At 41.8% G+C, this 24077-nt stretch overlaps 1 protein-coding gene across 6 annotated transcripts in view; it reads right to left on the bottom strand.

Annotated features, from left to right (window-relative positions):
* Nucleotides 1-15336: 15336 nt before the first annotated feature.
* The window catches only part of ZFAND5 (zinc finger AN1-type containing 5), an 18153-nt gene continuing 9412 nt past the window's right edge, over nt 15337-24077 (bottom strand). For 4 of the 6 annotated variants that reach the window (XM_019473656.1, XM_019473658.1, XM_009285275.2 and 1 more), the window contains exons 5-6: nt 17257-17382; nt 16504-17003 (exon numbers count right to left, since the gene is read on the bottom strand). In XM_019473656.1, the coding sequence (XP_019329201.1) occupies nt 16855-17003; nt 17257-17382 (275 nt within the window). In that variant the 3' untranslated portion in view covers nt 16504-16854. Of the gene's footprint in view, nt 17004-17256; nt 17383-24077 lie in introns of all 6 variants that reach the window. The other 2 variants (XM_019473655.1, XM_009285274.2) reach the window with 2 other exon arrangements.

Raw genomic sequence — 24077 nt, forward strand, 5'->3', positions numbered from 1 at the left:
AGGCTGTATCTTACGGAGGTGTTTCGGACCAGTGGGAGCAGCCCAGGGGTAGGGGTGGTGGGCAGCAGGCTGTGAGTGGAGGGTTGTACCTGCCTGCGCTGCTCTCCCCCTATGCCTGCACAGCTCCTCTGCCTCTTCTTCTGGAGCATGTCTCCTCAAGGCTGGGCTGCCAGGTCACCTGCAGTCTTCCTAGCCCTCTGGAGAGCCACAGCCCTCTGACAATGCCCCCTCACAGTATCGCATGCCATCACCTTTCATGAGCATCTCCACACCTTCAAAGTACAGTTCATCGCCTAGAGAAGCAACGGCTTGCAAGCATCATGCAGCCATTGCCCTACATGCTTACTGCCATTTCACACTTTTGACTCCAGTGACATATAAACCTTCCATTAAAAAATTCTGACCCATATAGACAATTGGAGTCATAGCTGAAATCGAGGGTAGGCAAAGGTATAAGAGTCTTTGGTGCTACACTGTCTGACAGTTGTAGTACTTCTTTGAACAGTCCTCCAGCCTTCTTGCAGTGTTGAGATCTGCACTGGTGAACAGGACACAACCTGCCCAAAGGAACACTCCGTTCCTTGGTGTTTAGGCCATGAAAATTGCATTTAAATTAAACCCACTACAACAACAACAAAAAAACCCCAGTAATGTGGACCCTCTAGGATCTGTGGAGTTACCTGATGGTTATTGTCCAAAGAGCAGATGCTACCCGGGCTGCAATGCTGAAGGCTACCGCCTGTGAAAGCACGAAACATGTGCTGAACCCATGAGTGTGCGAGCACCAGCACCATCATATGTGTGTAGCTGCAGGATCTGGGCCAGGATTTGTGATTGAACTCCCCTACAGGACACGTAGCAGTAGGCTCCAGTGTGCTTGTGCTTGGAGTTGACCCTTTTCATGATTTTCTAGGTCTTTCCTGCAAAAATGTGATTTAATTTAAAGTGCCTGGAATTGGTTTGGTAACCTTTTTCCACAAAAAGAGATGCTGCTGGGTGAGAAGAAAGCAGATGTGATTTTAAGGTGGCAAAAAAAGCAGCACGCAGGAAGAGCTGCGGGATGGGAGAATGAATGGTAAACTCTATTTCTACCTTTCTGCCTCATCCTGTTCCCCACCTGTACACATCATAAGTGCAGTTCACCTTTAATGCAGCCTCAGGGAATCTTATTCTGGATTATTTTTCCCTTGAAAGACTGCTTAATGATGGCCTGTGAGCTCAAGGAAGTCCTTTACAGGGTCACAGCAGCACCAGGCTGATAGCGGTAACTCCCTCCCAAGTTAGACCCTTTCAGAAAAGTTAATGTAGTGGCTTTCTAAGAGGAAAACCAAGAGCGAACTTCAGTGCAAGCTGCTAGGAGCGTGGGAATATGACCAGGTAGAAAATCTCCCTTGAAGAGACGTCCCTGGTGGGTTGGCGCCTGCCCAGCCTCTAGTCCTGCACACTGGCAGCCCTCCTGCTGTGTCTGCCTCCCCCAGGCTGGCAGGAGGACTTCAGCAGGACCTGTCACTGCCCAGGTAACAACGGTGTGCCCTCTGCGAGGAATGGACTGCTTTCTCCCTCTGTAAAAGGGAAGCTTAAGGACGAAAACAAAACCCAGTACAACGCTAGTTTTCCTTGTGGGAAGAAAGGCCAGCCAGCTCTTCTAGTCCTTTTATTCACTGCGACTGTGGTCTCCAAGAAGGGCTATTTTTATAGTAATGTTCTCGCATTTTTGCTCCATTTTAACCACAAACAAGAAAGATAAAGTCAATCAGGAAGAATGGATTACAACTGAATTTATTTTATATATTCTTTTAGGAGCATTTTTAATCCCCGCTTGAGTAAAGAGCACCTGTTGTTAATGCTGGCAGGGGTGGCTTTTGTGTCTAGCCAGGATGGTAAACTGTAATGAGAGATGCAAGTATTCAGGCACAACTGACTGTGCAGAAAGAGCGAGACACACTATCGGCACAGTAAAAACCAAAACTTTGTGAAACGCGGGAAAGTAAATGGTGTTACCTCATTACCACATCACCTCATTAAACTGATGGGTGATTTCAGGTATGGAGGCCATGAAGGCAGCATATAAACCACTGGGACAGTGGGGCCCAGGGCACCCTTCCCGCTCCTCACCTGGGCACAGGCTGGGCTTGGGGTCACCTGAAGTGATGGTGGGGACTTGCAGAGGGAGCATCCTCCAGGGAGATGGCACTGCAGAAATTGATCAGTTCCCCACCAAACACGTGGCCACCTACCCCTGGATACCCTAAATACAAACAGCAAAGATGTGAAATGATTCTTCCTTACAGTCAGCAACATCAGCTCAGCTTTTCCCTGCAAAAAGAGCCAGGCAATTGCCCTGCTTGCAACATTCAGCATAGAGCTGCTTGTAAAATTCCATGTGAAACATCTTCTGGTGGAAAAATGTCTTTTGGCGAAACAGTTGTTTCCAATATTTCATCAATTCCAGTGGAATTTAACCATCATCCAAGTAAAATGTTCTTCGGTAGGAGTTTTTGCAACTGGCAAGATGTATCCAGCATAGGCTTCAAGTGAAATAGTTCATATCTCTGAGCAACCAAGTGAGGTAAGTGCTCAGCTGAGAGATCATGGGAGCAGTGGTTTTTGGTATCCCTGTGTCAGTCTGGAATCATTTTTCTGGGATGCTGAAAAACAGCTGCTCCTACAATTAGTTCATGAAGTGTCATTTCCAGGGTATCTACTAAATCCAACTTAGGCTGTCAGCAGCAGAAAGTTACTGCAAGTTAATGGTTGTTTAGTGGCCTCTGTTAACTGAAATGCAAATGAACGACAAGAAAAAATATAGGGGGAAAAAAAAAAAGACTAAAGTAAATAAAATTTCACCCATTGCAAACAGAATTGATTTTGTCCTGGCAAATGTAACCTGTAAATCCTGCTGGGCATATTAGGCTGTTGTGGGACTAACTAGGCATCAAGGTGGTTTGAACAACTCTACACAATACCTTCAGGACTTCAGCTGTCATGCTGATGACCCTGGCCCTTCCATCTTCAGACCAAAAAATCCCCACCCCTTTCTCATTTATTTAAAGTAATCAATTTGGAAAAAACTACAGCAAAGCGGGCTGGGCTCAGGAACCCCAGAGCTGTTGACAGTGTTAACGTTCTTCACATGGAGAGTGGGTATGTCCTCAATGGCACACCAGCCACTGCTTGCTGCATCTGTCCTCCTTCAGGGATAACTGCGCTCTTCCCTACGCAAGGATGTAAAAGGGACAGAGCTGGGTCAGACCAAAGGTTTATTTAGCACAACTGCCCTATTTCTAGTAAGGTTGATAAACATGGACGTGCAGGAGGACAGCAGGACACAGCACGAGCCTTCCCTCGTAGCCTCCTCCTAGCAGGGAGGTTTGGTTTAGCCCCTTAGTTTGCCTAATCCCTTTCTTGAAACATTTACATTTTTGCTCTCTGTAACATCCAGTGACTGTGAGTGGTACCTGTCATTATGTATTGGGTGGCACAATCATTTCTTCTGTTTGTTTTAAACTGCTTGCCTAAACACATCCCTGCTTCCCAGACTGCAAGCTATAGTGAATAATATAGTGTCACCTTTTCCATTAGCATCACCGTCCTTAAAATCAGTTTCAAGGAAAAGTAAGAATGTTTTGTGCTTCTTATCATTTTGGCTTGGATTTATCAAAAGGGTGTTTCCATGTATTTATTTTGCAATTTGGTTTGACAGAGAAAGCTTAGGGCTGGACAGCAAATTACACATGAAGTAGACTGAGCTGGTTTCACAGAAAGCACAGACGGACAGTCCTATCTATCTCCCAAACAAAACAGACCATTTCATAGACCTGGAAGCAGCAGAACATTTTGTACATGTTGTGCAAGGGCCAAACAGCTTAGGATTTGCCTGCCGCCACGTAAATGTCTGGTCTCTCTGTGCCAAGGCTGATAGACATGTTGAGTTGGGCATTGCTGAAAGACGGCGTCAGATTCAGGGTTGTCCAGACTTTAGAAAAAGTACTGTACAGCTAACGTCCTTATCTTGATCCAAGACATTGACAGTATCAAATGTCCACAGTTTCTTCCTCCCTGTACAAATGTGGCATATGGGATGAGAACCGCTATGAAGAAGAGAGCAGTTAACTGTATGCCAGGGCATAGAAAGAGGGGAGAGAGGCAAGAGGAGGATATTTCCTTTCTCTCCACTGGCCCTTACTTATGTAAAACCTAATTCTTAAAAGAGATCCTTTCAGACAGAAAAGTAGTACAATAAGAACATGGTTATTTTACCCTCTTAGTAAGGACACGAGAGGAACAGGCACCATAGCTGACAGTGGTGTCCCCCTTCACAAATCCTTCTAGAGATGTTTTGCGAGTTCCTGCTGATGTGCAGTCTGTGAGCACTACCAAAATTTTATGTTCTGGGACAAGTTCAAAAATCTGCATCAAACTACAGACATATTTGAGCTCTGAACCCAGCAAATTCAAAGTTACAATAGCCTGACTGCAAATAGATGTTTGCAAAGTGCAAAATATCCCTTTGGATCATTATTCATACTCACTTCTGTTATTCCTATGAGCACTCAGAACAATTACATTTTGTTTTCTAAATTGTCCTCCAAGTACAATTAGGTAAACATTCAGATACCGTGGTGACAATTGTGTGACGGATGGATGAACTGCATGATATTAGTATATTGCAAAGATAAGCATTGGTAACTTGTTTTCTAAACCCAAGATTACCATGCCACCCCAACATTGTCATAGTCGGAAAGACCATGAAAATTTCATCTGGCCGCCTCTTGTGAAAGAAGGTTACAAAACCAAGGTCCTAGACATTACCAAGAATTACTTTGTAATAAGCATGACAGTCCTTTAATAAGACTAACATCCTTTTACACTAGAGGGCAAGAAAATCCGCATGGCCCCATTGCTTTTTCTGTCTTTGGCAGACCCCAGGAAAGACCAGCTGGACGCTGCTGCTTGTCTGCCAAGAGAGGGGATATAATGATGTGCATCTCCCTTGGCCTCGAGGATTCACCTGCCAGCTCTGCCCCCTCACTGGAGAAAAGAAAGCCACTGCTGACTGCTTGCGAAGGTCTAAGCAACCTGCTCTGATAGGCAGTGAAAGATTGCATCATATTGCTCCCTTCTGTAATGTTTGTGCTGCTTTGGGAGAGTTAAACCTTTCTGCAGGCATAATTTTACCAACTATTTCCAGCCTCAACAGCATGGGAAGATGCTTATAAAGGGGACTTTTGCCTGTTCAGCAAAGAACACTGCACCCTAGTTACTAGTATCATCTAAATAATTGCTTTGGGTGATTCTGTTATTTAGACAGGCTTCTGAAGTTTAATTCTATATGTGATAGTAGCGCTAAATGCACTGAACTGTCTTTTGCATTTGCTGAGGTCGTGACTCACTGAGTTCATTAAATCTCTACATGATTAACTCCAAAATATGGGGGCTGAGCTAATGGGTTTCAAAGAGGTATTTAATAAGCAGATTAAATAATCAGACAAAATTAAGTATGAGCATGATTTGTGTGGTGTCTCTTCACTGTCGTAAATAGCTCCCGTACTCCCCTCTGCACTTCCCTTGGTCCATTTACTGTGCAGAGAGTGATCACCTTTAGGGAACCGTGGCCTTTTCAATACTAAATAACAGCTGAACATGACACCAGAGGTTAAAATATTTGTACACTGGACTTTGAGACTCCTATTTTAACATTTTATCATATCATCATAAAAATAGAACAAATGCTCTTATTTATTGCTGCTTGCATGTCAGATCACCTAAACTGGTTGCAAACCTCTATAAAATCATAAAACAGACAGGAAAAAAAAGTACTCCCCCCTTTCCCTACCAGGAAATAATTTCCTTTGCATTTTCCCTTTTTTTTTTTTTTGTGGTGTTCCCCTTGCAGTTTGCATGGGCAGCTAGGAAAACCTTCGCTATAAAATCTCACAAGTCAGGTCAGATATCGGCAAAATTCCTGCGGAGGCCCTATAAAGGACAATCACATATTGCAGAAATTCTATCTTCATCACTTTTAAAGGAAAAACATCACTTTGAAAATCAAAAAAGGGACCTGAGACACAACACTCCATTGCTGGAGTGATCCACATGGCAGCTTGCAAAGTTTTGTATGGGCTTTGGTGGCACATTTGTGCCTTGCCTCTGAGCACAGGTAAAAGCAAGGTCCGCATCCCTTGGGGAAATCCAATCTTCCCTGGCACTTGCAGCGGGTGTGGGGGTATGAGACTGCTTGTGCTGCGGGAATGCTGCTGGAGGGGATGCTGTCCTGCCCTCACGCAGGCTCAGCTCCGCCTGGCCGACTTCAAGCATTTTCTCCATCTTTTAGTCACTTGCTCCAGTATCCTGGGGACCAGCAGAGGCAATGCGATGGGCATAAATGCTCACCCCCTTCGCGGTGCACCTGGCAGGGGCTGGGTTGGTCTAGGAAGGGCCTGGCAGCTCAGTGCATCCACACACTGCTGAAACTCCACATCCAGCATCAAAGTGGTGGTGTGGCACAGACTGCCCCTGGGGCGCCGTGAGTAACCCTGCCCTTTGGATAGCCTTTTGGGCTACTCAAAGTCCCTCTGAGTTCTGGAGCTCAGCTGGATACGGTTGACGTGGTCCAATTTCATGGTGCTGGAGCTTTGCACTCTCAGAGCAGATAAAATAAACACGCTGCTCAAAATACTTACTTGGCCCTGAAACCTTCTTCTGGGACTAGCTGATGTGCCTGATTTCTTTAACTAAAAAAAATGGGGTAGCTTTGTCCTTAGTTTGTAGCCTTGGGAAAGGAGAACCTTAAGACACCAGTTAGTTTCTTTTATTTTAATTTCCTTCTAATTGCAAATTCCTTGTAAATACACAGGGGGAGGAAAAAAAAGGTTATTATTCAGATGCTGAGTCACTGAAGGGAGAGGCTTGTCCTGGCTGGAGGGGCATTGCTGGGACAGGACAGGACGGGCTGGGGGTGGCACCACGGCAGGTATGGTTAGGACTCCCACAGCCCTGCCAGCCAGCCCAGGACTGCTGGAGGGGCACAGGCAGCCTGAACTGGGCTGTTGAGAGGGATGGCAGCTGGGAGTCCCGATTGCACAGGGATGGCAGGGTCAGGGCTCAACCCGCAGCAAGGAGACCCTGCCAGGCTGTCCTGGCCACCCTTTCTCTCCAGCAGATTTTGTGAAGTGCCAGGGAACCTACCTGGCAATCACTTTTGGATGTGTCAGTGGGGAGCCCAGGCACAGGGAAGACTGTAGTTAGCCACAGGTTATTTTAAGCTGAATCAGACTTCTGAGCTGGTTGTGTTGCTACCTTTGTGGGCTGAGAACGGATCTTTCCTTGAAATAGGAAACAAAGAAGCTATCCACTATGCTTGTGGCTGTAACCCTGCATACACAAAAGGTTTTAAAAAAGCAAATGCGTGCATCTGATCTCTGAAAAACACAAAGCTTCACTTCTCTACACACAGCACTCAGACAACTCGGGTGGGAGAGCGAAGGGCAGGGATTTTCAGATCCAGCTCTCATCTAGAACAGAGCTGTGCACTGATGAGGTGTGTTTGAGCAACCACAATGACCAGGTTTGGGAAAGCACAGGGATTTCATACAATCCCTTTGCCTGTACTCCACCTAACTAAATTGTATTTGGTTAAAAAAATAAACAGAATTCAGCAACTTAACTGATGCTAGTAAAACGTGCCCTAAAAAAAGGCATAGTTAGCAGAAAAAAAGTGGAAGTTACCCTGACTGCTTAGGACTTGCAGTCAATAGTAACATTCTTGTGTCAGCTTTTTTAAAAATAGCCCTCTATTTGTAGCCCAAAACTGCATACTACTTATACTCAGAAGCAGGCTGTGCATATATTAACTTTCTTTCTCCAGTACGAGTAAGCTCTGCAAAGATATGTTCTTGGCATGATCTTTTACTGCAGTTAGTTAAAAAATAACACTGCCCCCAACAGCTTTTCAAATTATGTGAACTGCTTTAAGAAAAATCAGACAGGTTTGTTTCAGACTGTTAACGTGCTACCAGGAGGAGAGTGGGATGGAATGAAAGAGGAAAGAAAAGGCCAGCCAAAGCTTCTCCAGGAGTTAGGGCGTAAGGGTGGGTCTGAGGTCTGGGAGCAGAAGTGTAACAGAGTAAGGGTATTCTTGCCTATTGCTGCTTTTATTGTTTGGCGTGGGTGTGACACAGTTGTTTTCTGAGCTGAAGTGCCAGCAATTGAAGATTTTTAATAGCCTGATCGAGGACAAAGTGTGATGGTGGGTGGATTTTAGCCTCCATAGAAGCATACTGGAGTACATAGATACTTTGTAGCACAACATGATGGAGGTGTAGCTTGTATAGTGTCTGCTCAGGCTCTAGACAAAGGGCTGCTGCACTTGTCCTGGCCCTCCCTGCCCCCGGGGAGGGGGAGAAGCTGTTGCCATCCCAGAGCTTGGGGGAAGCAGGAATGCAGCAGAAGCACCCCTGAGGAAGCAAGGAGAGCTGGGTCTGGAGCCTGGCACTGTCACTGCTGCTTTACGTGGCCAGGGTCAGTTTAGGACACGGATGATGTGCTCCTCTGGCTGAAAGACGTGTTTGGTCTGCACTTGGGGCATCCCCAGATGTTGTGCCTCTGCTCCTGGCAGCGTAACTCACCCACCCTCTCTGTGATCTGTGGTACTGCTCTTTAAAATGCAGCTTTTTAACTTGGATCACTTGGACAAAAACAAATCAGGGAGCAATTGCATATGTTAGGGTGAAGGGGATGAAAAACTAGGGCTGTAGGAGTCAAGCAGCTGGTGGCAGTAGCCTGGTAATACGGTTCAGCTGGAGCCAGGACCACAGGGCAGTGTCCTCACCTCTGTGCATTGGGGACAGCAACCCTTACTCACCGTTGTGAAGGGCTCTGGGAAACAAAGAGGAAGAGAGCTGTGAAAGTCCTGATGTTATCAACCGTGATGCTGATCTCCAGCAGCTAATTGCAGATGAGTGTTAAATGCGTCTATTTACAGAAGGCTGGTCGACACTGAGAAATGACTGTGCTGACCTGTGATTCACCCTCACCAGATGACAAACTGTTAAACACAACAACCTCTGCTTACGTGAAACACTCAGTAAATTAACTTGTACCTCGAGACCATTTCCTAACATAATATGATTTCCAAAGTCTGGCAGTCTTGCTGAGGAGCCAGTGAACTATTCCCACTGTTGGTCCTTTATTTATTGCCAGGTGCTTACATGTAAGAGACTAAATTACTAATATCAGCAAAAATACCACCTTAAATCAAATGTAAACTCATTTTTGCAACCTACAGGTTAAGGGCTCAGACTCACCTAGCAAACCTTGAAGCCATGATGGCAAATGCCAACCTTTGCATCACTGCTACATGCTTGAAGCTACCAGCCAATTCATCTCGGCACTGAGACCGTGCAAGTTGCAAAGCTGCAATTCCTCAGCAGCCCATGCAAATCCGTGCATGGTGGTCTCACCTCTCCTGCCTGTCACTGCCTCCCGCTTGCACTAAATCTGGTGCTTGGTGAACTTTTCATGAGCTGTTTTTGTGACTGAACTGGCAAGCAAAACATCCAAGTCTTTGGTCCTACAAGGTCAGTCAGAGGTGAGCTTCTAGTAGAAATACACAAATCCGTATGGATATTATCCATCAGATGAGTCCAGTATAGCAATCAAAAGAACCAGCTCAGTCTCACTCTGAAGACTGTAACCAGACTGAAAGGGATCAAGATTTTTCCAGGGTCATAAACCTACTTTCCCCTCATAAATCCCATGCTACTTAAAATACAACTAAGGAAAATCTACTTTAGCCTAATCCTGTTTAAACTTAGTCTGACCTGGTCTCCCAGAAGCATTATCAAAGTCAAATGGTCCTGTGCACAAATGGTTTCACAGGCTCCCTTGGGAACTCAGGGCATATTCATCATGTGCCCAACTTCTCACTGACCTACTAAAGTAAACTTCAGTCAAGTCTACAGTAAAAATGCTGTCTGCCCAAGGAAAATCTTCATCAGCAAGTGAGGCAGGTTGGGTGGGTTTTAAACAATATAAATATAAATGTACACTATGGTAAAGAGTAGATAAACAGGAATGAGGAACAGTGAATTAAATTGCTTTTCTTTTCCTCAGATCTGTGCTACAATCTCAGTGATATTACAAGTGAAGATTCACAGCGGGACTTCATCCTGTTTTGCTATATTGCAATTCACCCATCAGGAAAAAATATTAGAGAGGGGCACTGTAGGTCTCTGAATATGAAAGGTCTGAGCTGTAGGGAGCATTTCTCCGCCTCCATGGTTGCCATGCAGTAGCTTGGCAAACACCTTGTGCTTCTAACACCTCTCTCACAAAAGAGTACACCAACAAGCTGATGAACATCACCACCAAAATGCTTTCAGAAAACAAAATACTTTAACTACATGTAAAGACCACCGTCAATGAAATCTGAAAATAAAATCAACCAATAAAGAGAAGTCCAAATACACATCTCTAAATATGCCCAGCTAACATTTAATTACACCTTTCAGACACTGGATAAAGGGACTGAGATACCTATGGTTGCAGTGGGAAAATGAAGCTGAAAGAAAAGTTCTGCTGTGAGCAGGGCCCCATACCGAATTGTGGCTTCAGTTTATGCTTTAGGTCATGTTGCCTCCATTTTTATTGATTTCATTATTTTACCATCAGAAGGAGCTGTAGGAAGAACCTGGAAACACATGAATCAGGAAAAGCAGGTTAAAAGTGACTTACCTTCAACAGTGCTCACAGCCCTATTAAAGCATCCTCAAAAACCTAACAAAACCCCCAAACAAAGCATTTTAAAACTGTTGATTTTTCCCTAACAGCAAACCAAATCACGGTGAGGCTGGCTGGCTGTGGGTATGGAGGAGCGTAAAACCAATTCGGATGCAGACGCATTTTAAACTAGCTTAGCAAGTGAAGCGTTGGGCAGCTAAGGTGTCTTGAGTCCAATTAGGTAAGTACATTTGGTTATTACGCAGTCAGTGACTCTAACTCTTTCCTTGGATTTAAACATTTTTCATGAGCAATGCAGCCTTGGTGGTTCATTTAACAAACGTGGCCCTCGTCTATCATTAGGGAAGGTCATCTTACACTGATGCTCAGGCTGGCCTTATACAGAGATGGTCATTTTATAACTACAGTATATGACATTGCAAGCATCAGGCTTGTGTTCAGTTGAATCCTTTGAGATACAGAATGTTAACTGGAAGAAAAATGAAAAAGATGAAGGCACTTTATATTTTATATATAAAATTCCTTCATACATACACAACCCCCTATACCTACGCAAAAAAAAAAAACAAACATGCACAATTAAAAAAGCAAACAAAACAAAGTAAGAACTTGCTCCACAGTCACAGTAATGTTATTGAGAAATGTTGTCACCTGTACATGGATTCAAAATAGCATCACGCTGCAATGGTAGTCATTTAGCATTAGAGGCATCCTGACGGGAACTTGGAAAGAGGAGAGGAGCTCTGGAAATCCCTTCACTTGGCATGGGCCATGGGTAACATCACTGTGAAACGCCTGCAGAGAGGGAGGGAGGCACTTCACCCTACAACCCTCCCAGGTGCCCATATGGTCAGTTAAGTGCAAGACTAAACCTGCCTTGGGTCAGGACTAATTACACAATATACTCTACCCTGCATGCTTGTACTCAGGTACAAGAGTATATATAATTATCCTATTTATTTATTATTTTCTCTCCATAATAAATAAACCTCGGTTTGTGATAACTAGGCTTATTGCTACTTGGGAATAAATGCTGTGAGCTGGTTGTAGATACAGGGAGAAAAAAAGCTAGGACTACAAGGAGGTTTAATAAAGATACAGATACCTTTCTTTGGGGGCTTGAGCCAAAGTAACGTTCACATGAGAAACCCAACTTCCAACATTGCTACAATACTGGCCATGAGCTTACAGGAGAGAAACACACACTGAAATGAAACTGGCATTATAAAAAATAATCTGTCATCTACCTCTTACCGTCTAGTACAAAAGGCAAGAGTGAGACACAGCTTCTTCAGGAAGCTGTGACTCTAGTAATTTCAATATTCGACACTTTTTTTAAAAAAATGGTACAGATTTGTATCTACACAAATAGGCAGTCAAGCCACAGTATTTTGGGTTGCCACTGTAGGTGTTGATTCTTGCATTTATTTCAGTACTGCCATCTTTAACAGTTTTACACCTCTATTTTCATTTCATTTAAATCACAGGCTGCTGCTATTCTGCTATTTTGCATCCCACATGCCAAGACTTGCTTCTTCTGCTGAATTCGATTCTTTATACGAGTCAGAAATCTGGTCCTTGGTTCTGTTTCGTTGTGCTGATGTGCCCTTTCCAGCAGAAACAGTCTCTGTATTTTCTTCAGTCTAGCAAAAAAAAAACCCCAAACAACCCTGTTTCTTCTTTGGCTGTCCCTAAATTACTACTACAATGGGCAAATTAAAGGCTGAAGCACATTCTGCTGAAGTGTTTACAGTAGATTAAGGGGTAACTCAGGGCTGTGAAATAGCATTTAAAACTCTCTTCTGTTAGATATTGACCTCACTGTGGTGACAACTAATCCTCACTGCACTCTCAGAGAACTTTGCTCCCGGACTATGTTTTAACATTTCCACAGGTAGTCACTCTCATTATTTTTCCAGCTCAGGTTTTCTAACTGTTCCCCTCATTAACTGGGTTTGTCATTTATTAATTCCAATGGCATCCAGGTACTTTCAGGTGTACTGCCAGAGCCCGTTGTGTCTACTGAATCAGAGCACAGTCCATCAAATTTCCTGGGTATTTAAGTAATTACAAAAAAGATCAAGGGAGTCAGTAATAGTTCATTTGTGAGAGAATGCATTTTCATTGTTTGGCTGGCTGAGATACTAGTAAAACAAACATAAAAATCACACAACTATACAGAGAGCAAAGTTTCTTTTCTTACTGAATCATTGCTACTTAACACACCTGGATATGTGAAACAAACCAATTTCCTTATTTGCTGTGCATTTCCTCCTTCAAGCACATGCATCAGGTGATACTGTAGAGATGCTAGGAAACTGGCACGCACTTTGACTCATTAGACACCAGACACAAGCCAAATCCTTATTAAGTATCCTTTGAGTGACTGAGACATAACAAATACAAGCAAGTGTCTAAGATATGCCCTTACACTTGTGAATAACGACCTTCCAAAACACATGGCAAAGTAATCGATTATCAGACACGTTTTCAAAGGTCTAGGTACCAGGAAGATAGTCAGGGCTTCTCAACCCCATGGCATCCTTATACACCACAACCAGCCAAGTCATCTGAGAGCTCAGATGACCTGTTGCCTTACAGCAACAGACTGGAAACACAACCGGAAGCTCATCATTATACTCCAAATTTCACATTTAGCAGTAACAGCTGTCAGTAAGTTTACACGCAATCCTGTGGAACATAGTATTGCACAGCCATAACACTAGCTGGGCAAGTATTTCACAGATTGAAGATTACCAAACAGTCTTTAGTCACCTAGCTGCTTTCATTTACTTATTTGTTTGTATGTTCCTTTTTGTTCTCTAACTAAAAAAGGCCACATCATCTGGTAAACTTGTTTGGGACAGAGGAAGACTCTTCCCAGAACAGTGTGTTTATGTGTAAGTTAAGAACATCTCGGTCTAACAGCCAAATATTAAATGAGGATCAGTGTCATGTGAAGTGATCATGTTGCTTTCTTGGAAGAGGGGTGTACTAGCTGTTTGTCACTTTAAACTGAAAGAGCAAATGACAGCAGCTTTATGAATGGCTTGTGTTTAGACATTATAGAAGACTGACTCTTTTTTCTCAAAGCATTTTAATACCACTGTATTAAAACTGACTGTGACTGACAGGGCCGTGGGAGCTAACCATTTATTTTGGGAATATGTACCAGTCTCCAAGTTGGACGGCAGGGAGTGGGATCTGAAAGACTCTGCACCTACAATCTTACTCTTTGCCACATAAACTTAGGTACAAAGGCTGTGGTACATCTTAAATAGTGCCGCCCCCCCCCCCAAAGCCTCAACAAATTAGGGCTCCTGAATGATTATAGACGCTATATAAATTAAAAGAACAAAACTCGGGGAGCTTGCAGACTTACTTTTGAGAACAGGCTCATACGGCTTCGTCAATATCTGCTCTTTTTAAAGAACCTTCCTCTCCCTTTGAGTGTTTAGTGAGCCTCAACAGAATTAGGGCTCCTGAATGATTATAGACGCTATATAAATTAAAAGAACAAAGCTCGGGGAGCTTGCAGACTTACTTTTGAGAACAGGCTCATACCCCACTTGTGGGCAATTTACATATGATACAGCTCATGATTTTACAGGACAATGAGGGATTTCTCATTCCATACTTACCTCCACAGATCTACCGAGATCAATTGTTTCAACAAGTCTTCCCAAGTACAGCCTTTGTTCAGATGAAAAAGACAGCGAGATTGATACCATCATAATCATTAACTACCAGTACCAGTACTATTACCTGTCCTAAAGCACTCTAGCTACAACAGTATCAAAACCACATTCTCCTCAAATATCCAGTTACATGGTGTTCTCAGGTTCAAAAGAAAAAAAAAAGCAAAGCATTTTATGCTGCAGTGGAGTAGCTGATTTCGCTTTAATACAAAAGGTAGAAAAATCATAGTTTTGGTGCTTTAAAGCCATTCCATGATTAAGTCATAAAATTCATCCTGAAAAATGAAGTCCCAGAGCATGCCTGTGTTCCCTTACTGGAGGTATATACAGTGGCTGTAGTAGTAACTTATCACACGGTGGGATGCACGTTATCCATTTCTGATGCATAAAAATCGCTTGTATTATCCAGCAGTGAAGACATCTTCTGCCAAGGCAACATGCGCCGTGTGCTCTGTCCTTCTTCTCACTGGGAAGGATGAATCTGGCATATTTAACATCTGTATTTGGATGCTGACCCTGACAATAACTCTGCCCAGGTCTGAAGATGTGGACAGAATGGCGTAGTCAGTGTACTGGCTCTACTGTAACAGATCCACTGGAAATAAGTTTTGTAGGCAAAAGAAAAAACCTTTGAAGTTCATTGCTAATGCTTTCCTTTGCTCCCTTTAAGCACATTGTTGTTTGCTGACATTTTTGTTGGGCCATCAGGTAGTTATCTGTATTTCAGCTGCTCATGCAAGTTATCTTAAAAGAAGTTGGTATATCCAAATAAGAAATAAGGACATAGGCAGGCTTAAGCATAAAGACAACATCTATATGAACTTAGTACTAACTTTGTACCTCAACCTCTATAAGGTCACCTTCTGATTACAGCAATAACTAAGAACCAATGAACTATCACAAAAGGAAGTATTTCCTTCTGTACATGATTTTTATTATTTACATAATACAATATAGCATAGATGCTGGGTAGCATGATTATGTGCAATACATAAATATGAACTATCTGTACATGTTTGCATATCTAATAACTCAGAAGAACAAAGTTGGAAGCAAAAACCTGATGCTTTTAATAGTGAAGTAAAAACTAAGACTGAACACTGCTAGTAAAAATCAGAAGTTCAGGAGTAGCGCCTTGTGTACATACGTAACTATTTACAGATGAGAACAGGCATTACCACAACACTAGTCTAAACCGTACTTGTTTATATAAAAAACACAAGTTTCATACATCACAAAAACCCCTTCCATTATAACACAGAAGTGATATTACCAGACAAGCATCAGTGAAGTATACTGTCTTTTCTAGAGTTGTTATTGTACAATGCTGTAGATAATGCAGCCCATGCAATACACCCAAGAACACTACAGTCCTACACCCAAGTACAATTAAAAATGATAAAGCAGCCCTCCAAGAGTGGTTCCAGCTACCACTGAAGTCTACAGCAGCCATGTCGGATATGGTTTTCCATGCAGAACGGTGCAACTTACATTTAAAACTAGAAAAAATTAACTCCTAATATTCTTTTGAACTCAGAACACACAGAACATAATTAGTATATGAATAATAAACTGCTCTAATACTTCAGCAACTTACTCATCAGATATGTCGCTTGATAGAGCTGCTGTGGTATGTCTAAAAACATATGTAACTTTTTTGTAAACCAATCTTACAGTATTGTGCTACACAACATTTGTAGCTATGCAAGGAAAAGCAGACAACTCTGTTGCAGGTCAGTTCATAAGTTCCTAGCAGGACATTTCCTTTGGGAACCTATTTTCATGATTCTGAAGTCAATGTAGTCTTTTCCAAAACAGTTTTCTTCTCATACATATCTGATTTTTTCCATTTTTCTCAGTGCCACTGATAAATGACTTTCTTAAATATGGCACCAACACTCATCTTACTGGGATGGTGGACCCCTCTGCATAGCTTACATTCTGCTGGAAAACAATGGAGTGTGGAAACTAAAGTTAGAATGAGGTTTTAAATGATAGTAGACTGCCAACCTTTTTGATGTATCCTTCTCCAAAACAGGCACGTAACACTAGCCAAAGATTACATACCTCAAACACATCTCAAAAGGCAGATCTGCTGCAAACATGCAGATAGCATACATCTGTTCGGCACATGTGAACTAGAGAGTCTGTCCTCTGTGCATGTGTATTCCTGTGCAGGTTTCTGATCATCCAATTATATTCTGGGGAGGGCATATATATTTTCAAGGGCTGTATTTATCCAATTCTGCCTGTAGCAAACACCCAAACATTCTGAAATATCATTAAGACAGACAAGACTAAAAGTAAAACTTTGCAGAACAAAGGAAAATGGTCATGCACCTGCTCTTTTGTGTTTTCCTAGGATATATTAAAAACAAAACAAAAAGTCAGTCAGTCTTTTCACAAGCAGGTTAATTTATATTCTCTGGATTTTTTCAGCAACCACAACTGGATTCTCTTTCCTGATTTTTGCTGCAGCTTCTGCTTTGTAATCATACGGGCAGTTATGCTTGTCAGAATAACGGTGAAGTCCACAAAATAAGTTTCCACATCGGCAGTCAAATCCTGTACATAGAAAAAGAAGCAACATCACTAGGAAGCTTCATATTTAAGTTGTAAATTAAGGGCTCAGTCACTACGAAAGGGGTATGTTCATCTACCCTGACATATAGAGTAAGAAAAACAAACAGCTGTACTAAGTTGTTTGGATTCTGAAGAAGCAAATAAGTTTAACAGTACAGATATTTCATCAAGTTTAATCTAGCAAGAGGCAACTAATCATACAGCTCTGTTTAAAATTGACAAAGTGTTCTTATACCTGTAAGGCCAACCTTCTTTCTGCACATGAAACATCTGTTCTTCTTTGGTTTGGGCAGTTCAGGAGCTCTTTCTTCACTCTGCGAAGTACTAGGCTGAGAAACTGATGGGCTTGGTTGAGTAACAACTGTTAAAGCAAGCAAAGGAAATAAAGGTTAAATTTCCTTTTCTTTACTTCACTAGCTATTCAGTAGCATGCATGTATTTCTTAACAATTAATTCCCCCTACTAAGACCCTGATGTTTGTTGTCTGAAGTACTACATAGACTAGTCTATGAAAATGTAAATCAGGAATAGGGATTTTTAGGTACTCTGTTCTTCCCTTTTGGCTCTACACAAGACAATCAGATTTTCCCCACAGTTCCACCAGCTAGAAAATAAGGCACTTGTTACACCTGTACAGGTGTATATAGGTGTTAAGAGCCTGGAAACCACTCCAGAAGTTCCATGTACACATTTAATCTTTAAATGTTACTTGATCGTATCATTTTTTTAATCTAAAACAATAATATTGTCACGGCTAAAGTTGCTGAACAGAGGGGATATATTAGAGAATATAACTAATAGGAACATGTTTTAGAAACAAATGAAATTCAGTAATGTGTTACTATCATAGCACTGGGTTACTCTGCCACTACACTTGAAGTCAGATGCCTAAAACAGTTCATCAAGACAGCAGCCAGCAAGCCACTGATTCTGTGACAGATCCAGAACACAGCTACAATACACACAGTTCAAAAGCCCTCAAGTTTTCGACACTTTCAGTGATTAAAGGAACGAAGTGCAGATTTACATTGAATATCTGTATTTTTGTACTGTATTCAGCTTCAGCGTTCAACTACATATAGTCAGAATGAGTCATTTTTCAATTGCCTCTGTCATGAACACCTTCAGACAAACTTGAGTCACCTTTTACTTAAGTTTCTCTGAAGGATAAAAATTTGTCCTTTTGTGAACTTTTGTAAATCTGTTAATTTTGTTTAAAAAAGTTTTTTTTTTGAACAAACTTTTTTTTAAAATATCCTCTTCGTATCCAAATTGGAACAGAGGAAAGCGGAGAGAGGTGCGTTTGTACACAATTTTAACACCTGGTCCTGGTACAGTTTTCCTGGACGCTCCCAGCTATATGATGACATCTATTGTTCTAAAATAGAACAAACTACAAAACACATTCCAGAATAAATGGAGTATATAAGCTTTAAGGACTTATTTGTAATCAACTTTATGCACACAAATAGGATTTGTTAGTTGAGATTCTTTTGGATCAGTAAGTGTTGTATCCTATGAAAACTGGATTTTTTCCAGACATGAAGAAACAGTTGACTGTTTTTCTATCTTTACTCTTCATACTTGTTTTTTAAAATTGCATTTGCATTACCATGTTCATAGGTATTCTAAAAAAACCAGCTCACTATTACTACTAACACCTAGAAAGCCTCACAATTCATTGTACAAGACAGCCCCCAGTCAGGACTTCATATTCTAAAAAAAACAGCTCACTATTACCACTAACACCTAGAAAGCCTCACAATTCATTGTACAAGACAGCCCCCAGTCAGGACTTCATATTCTAAAAAAAACAGCTCACTATTACCACTAACACCTAGAAAGCCTCACAATTCATTGTACAAGACAGCCCCCAGTCAGGACTTCATGATCTAAAAAAAACAGCTCACTATTACCACTAACACCTAGAAAGCCTCACAATTCATTGTACAAGACAGCCCCCAGTCAGGACTTCATGATCTAAAAAAAACAGCTCACTATTACCACTAACACCTAGAAAGCCTCACAATTCATTGTACAAGACAGCCCCCAGTCAGGACTTCATGATCTAAAAAAAACAGCTCACTATTACCACTAACACCTAGAAAGCCTCACAATTCATTGTACAAGACAGCCCCCAGTCAGGACTTCATGATCTAAAAAAAACAGCTCACTATTACCACTAACACCTAGAAAGCCTCACAATTCATTGTACAAGACAGCCCCCAGTCAGGACTTCATGATCTAAAAAAAACAGCTCACTATTACCACTAACACCTAGAAAGCCTCACAATTCATTGTACAAGACAGCCCCCAGTCAGGACTTCATGATCTAAAAAAAACAGCTCACTATTACCACTAACACCTAGAAAGCCTCACAATTCATTGTACAAGACAGCCCCCAGTCAGGACTTCATGATCTAAAAAAAACAGCTCACTATTACCAGTCGACCAACACCCCCAGAAAAAGTGACAAGCTCTCAGAGGTAACAAGGAACCTTCAGTGCTCATCACCAAAAAATTTCATGCAGTAAAACAATGGTTGCTAATATTTTCTTATACTTTACTTATACATTGTAGCAACAGTCCTAATGAACAACTAAGGCCATTTACTACCTTTATTTTTTGTCACCTTGAATAGATCTTTTTCTAAAAATTTGGGAAGTTCAGCATCAGTGCTATTTTGCCAAGTCTGAGGGATATGAAAACTATTACAGCACTAGCACTACAATCACTACTGCTATTGGTACTTTTTGGAGTAATTTCTGCTGCTGCTTTTTTTTTTTTTTAAGAAACCAGTTTCTTTGTCTTGATGATTAACATTTTCTAAATGAACAGATAAGATCCTCTGAACTTGTCTTTAAATGCCAAGGAAAGCAGTGTTTGGTATCAGTTAATCTATTTGAGAGCCTGTGACCAAAAACCAAGTTAAAAACCAGTGGTATCACAAACAGTGTAACCTGCTGGATACTACGCACCTTGGCCAACAGCCATCAGCTATGGCCTTAAACAAAAGTGACCAAACACCTCCCAAAAAGCACGGTCAAACTCCTTTTAGATTTGTTATATTGCTAAGTTGTTTAAAAATGAAATGCTAATCGTAAGCCATGGCAGATGAAAACGAGGAACCAGAAATGCTCACAGGCTTTGCAATTTGGTGTATAGCTAGCCAGGGGGGAAGCTTCATCTGCATCAGAACCAACTTATTAATGTGAGCCCTGGGAGCATGCACACTGTTTCAGTCAGATGCAAAAGAAATTGCAGAAGGGGCAAATCAACGGTGACCTAAAAGTCACTCACAACATGCACTTAAAGAAAATGAAAACAAGAAGAGGAGCAACCCCCCACTACAAGAAAGACATTGAGGTGCTGGAGCATGTCCAAAGAAGGGCAATGAAGCTCATGGAAGGGTCTAGAGCACGAGTCTTACAAGGAGTGGCTGAGGGAACTGGGGTTGTTTTGCCTGGAGAAAAGGAGGCTGAGGGGAGACCTCATCGCTCTCTACAACTACCTGACAGGAGGCTGTAGCGAGGTGGGGGTCGGTCTCTTCTCCCAAGTAACAAGCGATAGGACAAGAGGAAACGGCCTCAAGTTGCACCAGGAGAGGTTTAGATTGGATATTAGGAAAAATTTCTTCACCGAAAGCGTTGTCAAGCATTTAACAGGCTGCCCAGGGAAGTGGTTGAGTCACCATCCCTGGGGGTATTTAAAAGCTGTGTAGATGTGGTGCTTAGGGACATGGTTTAGTGGTGGACTTGGCAGTGCTGGGTTAACAGTTGGACTTGATGATCTTAAGGGTACTTTCCAACCTAAACGATCCTATGATTCTTTATTACTGCCTAACATGCCAACAAGGAAGCAAAAGTGGAAACAGCAACTTCCCAGCAATCACCAAGGCAAGAAGATAGCCTAGTAGATCACTACCACAAAACAAAGACAGAACAAATCCATCTAAGGGAAAATGTTACCAACTACTACAGGTATACTTCCTCCTTTCCATGAAGAAACTGTTACAACTGTTCCAGGAACTGTAAAGTGATCCTAAGAAACTACAGAGGCACATTTCCTGAAAGGGCTGCTGAACAGGATCCTTCTCCACAACTAAAACACGTTCCAAGAAGGAAAAACAGTACACAACATGCAGTAATGAGCACTAAAAAGTCCCAAGACAAGATGGGACATAGCCCCCTAAATCCAAACTAAAATGTTCAATTTATTACTCTCCATGAATAAAGGATTCTCCTATTCTTTTACACCAGCAGTTAAGTCTGAAGGTTTGACATGATAAAAACTCATCATCATAAAAGGGCTTCTGAGTAATGGCCAAGACACAGGCAAAGCTGCCTACCCTGCCCCTTACTTAAAGCTCAGAACAAAAATCCTTTTTCATCAACCTGTGGCTCAGATGAAAAATACTGTAAACTGTAGTTGTTCTGCCATGACATCAGGAGCCAATATAAATTCATCAGATACTATCCTGACAACCGCTTGTCACAAAAGGCTTCCTTCAGCATAGAAGCCAAATCCAACCGAGCAAGTACAATTCCAGTCCTCAATATATTAAATTTATTTTATGCCAGAAATCACACAGTGCTACCCATCAGGCAAAGTGCTCTAAATGATGACTATATGATCACCATGGAATGAATAATTGAACAAGTGCTGAAAGTTGCAAAATAGTGGTTACTGGTACCTGTAGACCTGCTTCCTCAGTAGCAGTGTTCAGATGAAGCAAACCTCTCAGCACTAAAACAGGTTTTATCACTTTAAGAGTTCCTGTTGGCATGTACCCCTCTCCATCACTTTGGTCATTTCCCTTTCCAACCTTTGACTCAAGAGGTTACCCGAGGAGGTTTACTTCACTTGAATTTTACCAGACCGTTCTCCTATTACAAGGCCAAAAAACCAAAAACCTAGGAGCAACACATTTGCAGAACTGGGCAGGCCTTTATTAGCTATTATTTTGGTCTTAAATTATTATCTGTAGGCACTGTAAGATGCATTACTATCATGCACAAGGAAAACTATCACCTATCTGCTAGGATAATAAAGACTAACATAATCCTAGTATTGGAGAGGTGCCTGAAAAAACCCATACAAATACAGGCATTGCATCATGAAAGTTTCCTTCACGTGTCTGAAGATAAGATGCATCTTTACAAAAGGCATGTGGGAACAGCAAGGCCACTGATGAGAGAAGTTAGCCACTTGCCACAGCACGACAGCTACTCAACCTACATGCAGAAAGGTCCTACAAACTAGAGAACAAAGCTCTGCTCAGAACCCAAAGTATTAAGCCACAGTGACTATGTGGGACTGCCACTCAAAATTAAAAACCACTTTAAGAACAGCATTTTCAAAACTGACAGCAGTTTTCCTTATATAAACCAGTATGGCTCCTGCAAAAGAGCATGCCTACTGTAGGTATTTTCCCACTGAGATTTCACACCGGAAAGGAATGAATCCAGTGTTTCAGCTGAACAAAACCTGATGAAAATAAAGCAATATTACTTTTTAACCCTGTCCATATCAAAAGTGACCAGAAAGAGCTACCAAAGTTAACACCAGTAAGTTTTTAGAAGCTTCTCTGACTGAACAAAAATTAACCAGAATAAGATCCCAACAGCTTGAACTGCATGACTTTCACGGTACTAGTAAGTGGTAAGCATACCAGTGGAGCAAAGTCTTGAAAGCATAAAAAAAAGATGATTTAAGCATTCTGACTTGATGAAGCTAACCCCCAACTCCCACCATGGAAGAACTGGAAAAATTAAAACATGAGAGAAAAAAGGTAAAGCAAAAAATCATCAGAAAGACATTAGACTGCACTTCTGCAGTACCAGAGAAGAAAGCTGCACTAGAGATTGTGCAATCTCTATATATGTTAATATTGTTAATTGTTAATGTTAATCTCTATATATGTTAATATTGCATATTAACACAGACTTGTATACAAAATTTTAGTCTGAAAAGATGGACAGTACTACTTATGCTTTATCAAGCTTCCTGAGCATAAACAGTTTATTCTTCAGGAACCACAATTACTATGCCAACCCAGGTGCCCATGATGAAAGGCTGCAGAACACACTTCCGTCATGTTTCATTTCATGCCAAAGAAAGGGAATGGAGGTGCTCTGCAGCATGCAACTCATCTTCCAAATGCCCAACTCTTAACAGGCGTATTGAATACCTTTACTGTTACACTAATACAATGTAAAGATACCCCCAGTTTCAGTATCACACAGAAATATGGTTTAATTTGGTCACTATGAAGACTTGATGTCTGTGGTATACCACTGTTAAAATAATAATAGCATCCTATAACCAACAAGCACAGGACCAACAGTTGGGTCCCCAGTCTTACTTTCCAAGGTGGACAGCTCAGGGCTTAGAAGAGACTATGAGGTTCTATTTCAGAATTGTTTCAATCACGGGGATCTACTGAAGCTACAGCAGACATGGGAAACATGAAGACGAGCTAATTATTTTCAACACAAGACAGTTGTTATATCAGACAATTTTACCAACAGCCACAAAGGAACTGTCTACAGATGATAACGTGATTAAAATACTATAGCCATGTGTGAAAACAAATCAGAATTAACAAGGCACTTATTACAACAAGACCTAAGGAATATCACGTAGTTAACATCTTGAGCCTACCATATAACAAACTAGCTGTCTACTCGGCACACTACTCACAATATAACCTGCAACACACTGAAAAACACACTCATTCTATCTGTGATGTGTAAGCTACAACATAAGTAAGGGTAACCCATAACAAGGTCTCAACCTGAATCCAGGACAGCTGTAAAATAACTCTAATCATATTATCTACTCATAATCTAATCATATCTATCATAGCCAATAAGGCTACGACCTTATTGGCATCACAGAGACGTGGTGGGATGGCTCCTATGACTGGAGTGTTGGGATGGAGGGATACAGGCTCTTTAGGAAGGCCAGGCAGGGGAGATGAGGAGGGGGTGTCACCCTCCATGTCAGTGACCAGCTGGAGTGCATGGAGCTCTGCCTGGGGATGGATGAGGAGCT

Source organism: Aptenodytes forsteri, unplaced genomic scaffold (genome assembly GCF_000699145.1).
Source record: "Aptenodytes forsteri isolate BGI_AS27 unplaced genomic scaffold, ASM69914v1 Scaffold151, whole genome shotgun sequence".
Taxonomy (NCBI): domain Eukaryota; kingdom Metazoa; phylum Chordata; class Aves; order Sphenisciformes; family Spheniscidae; genus Aptenodytes; species Aptenodytes forsteri.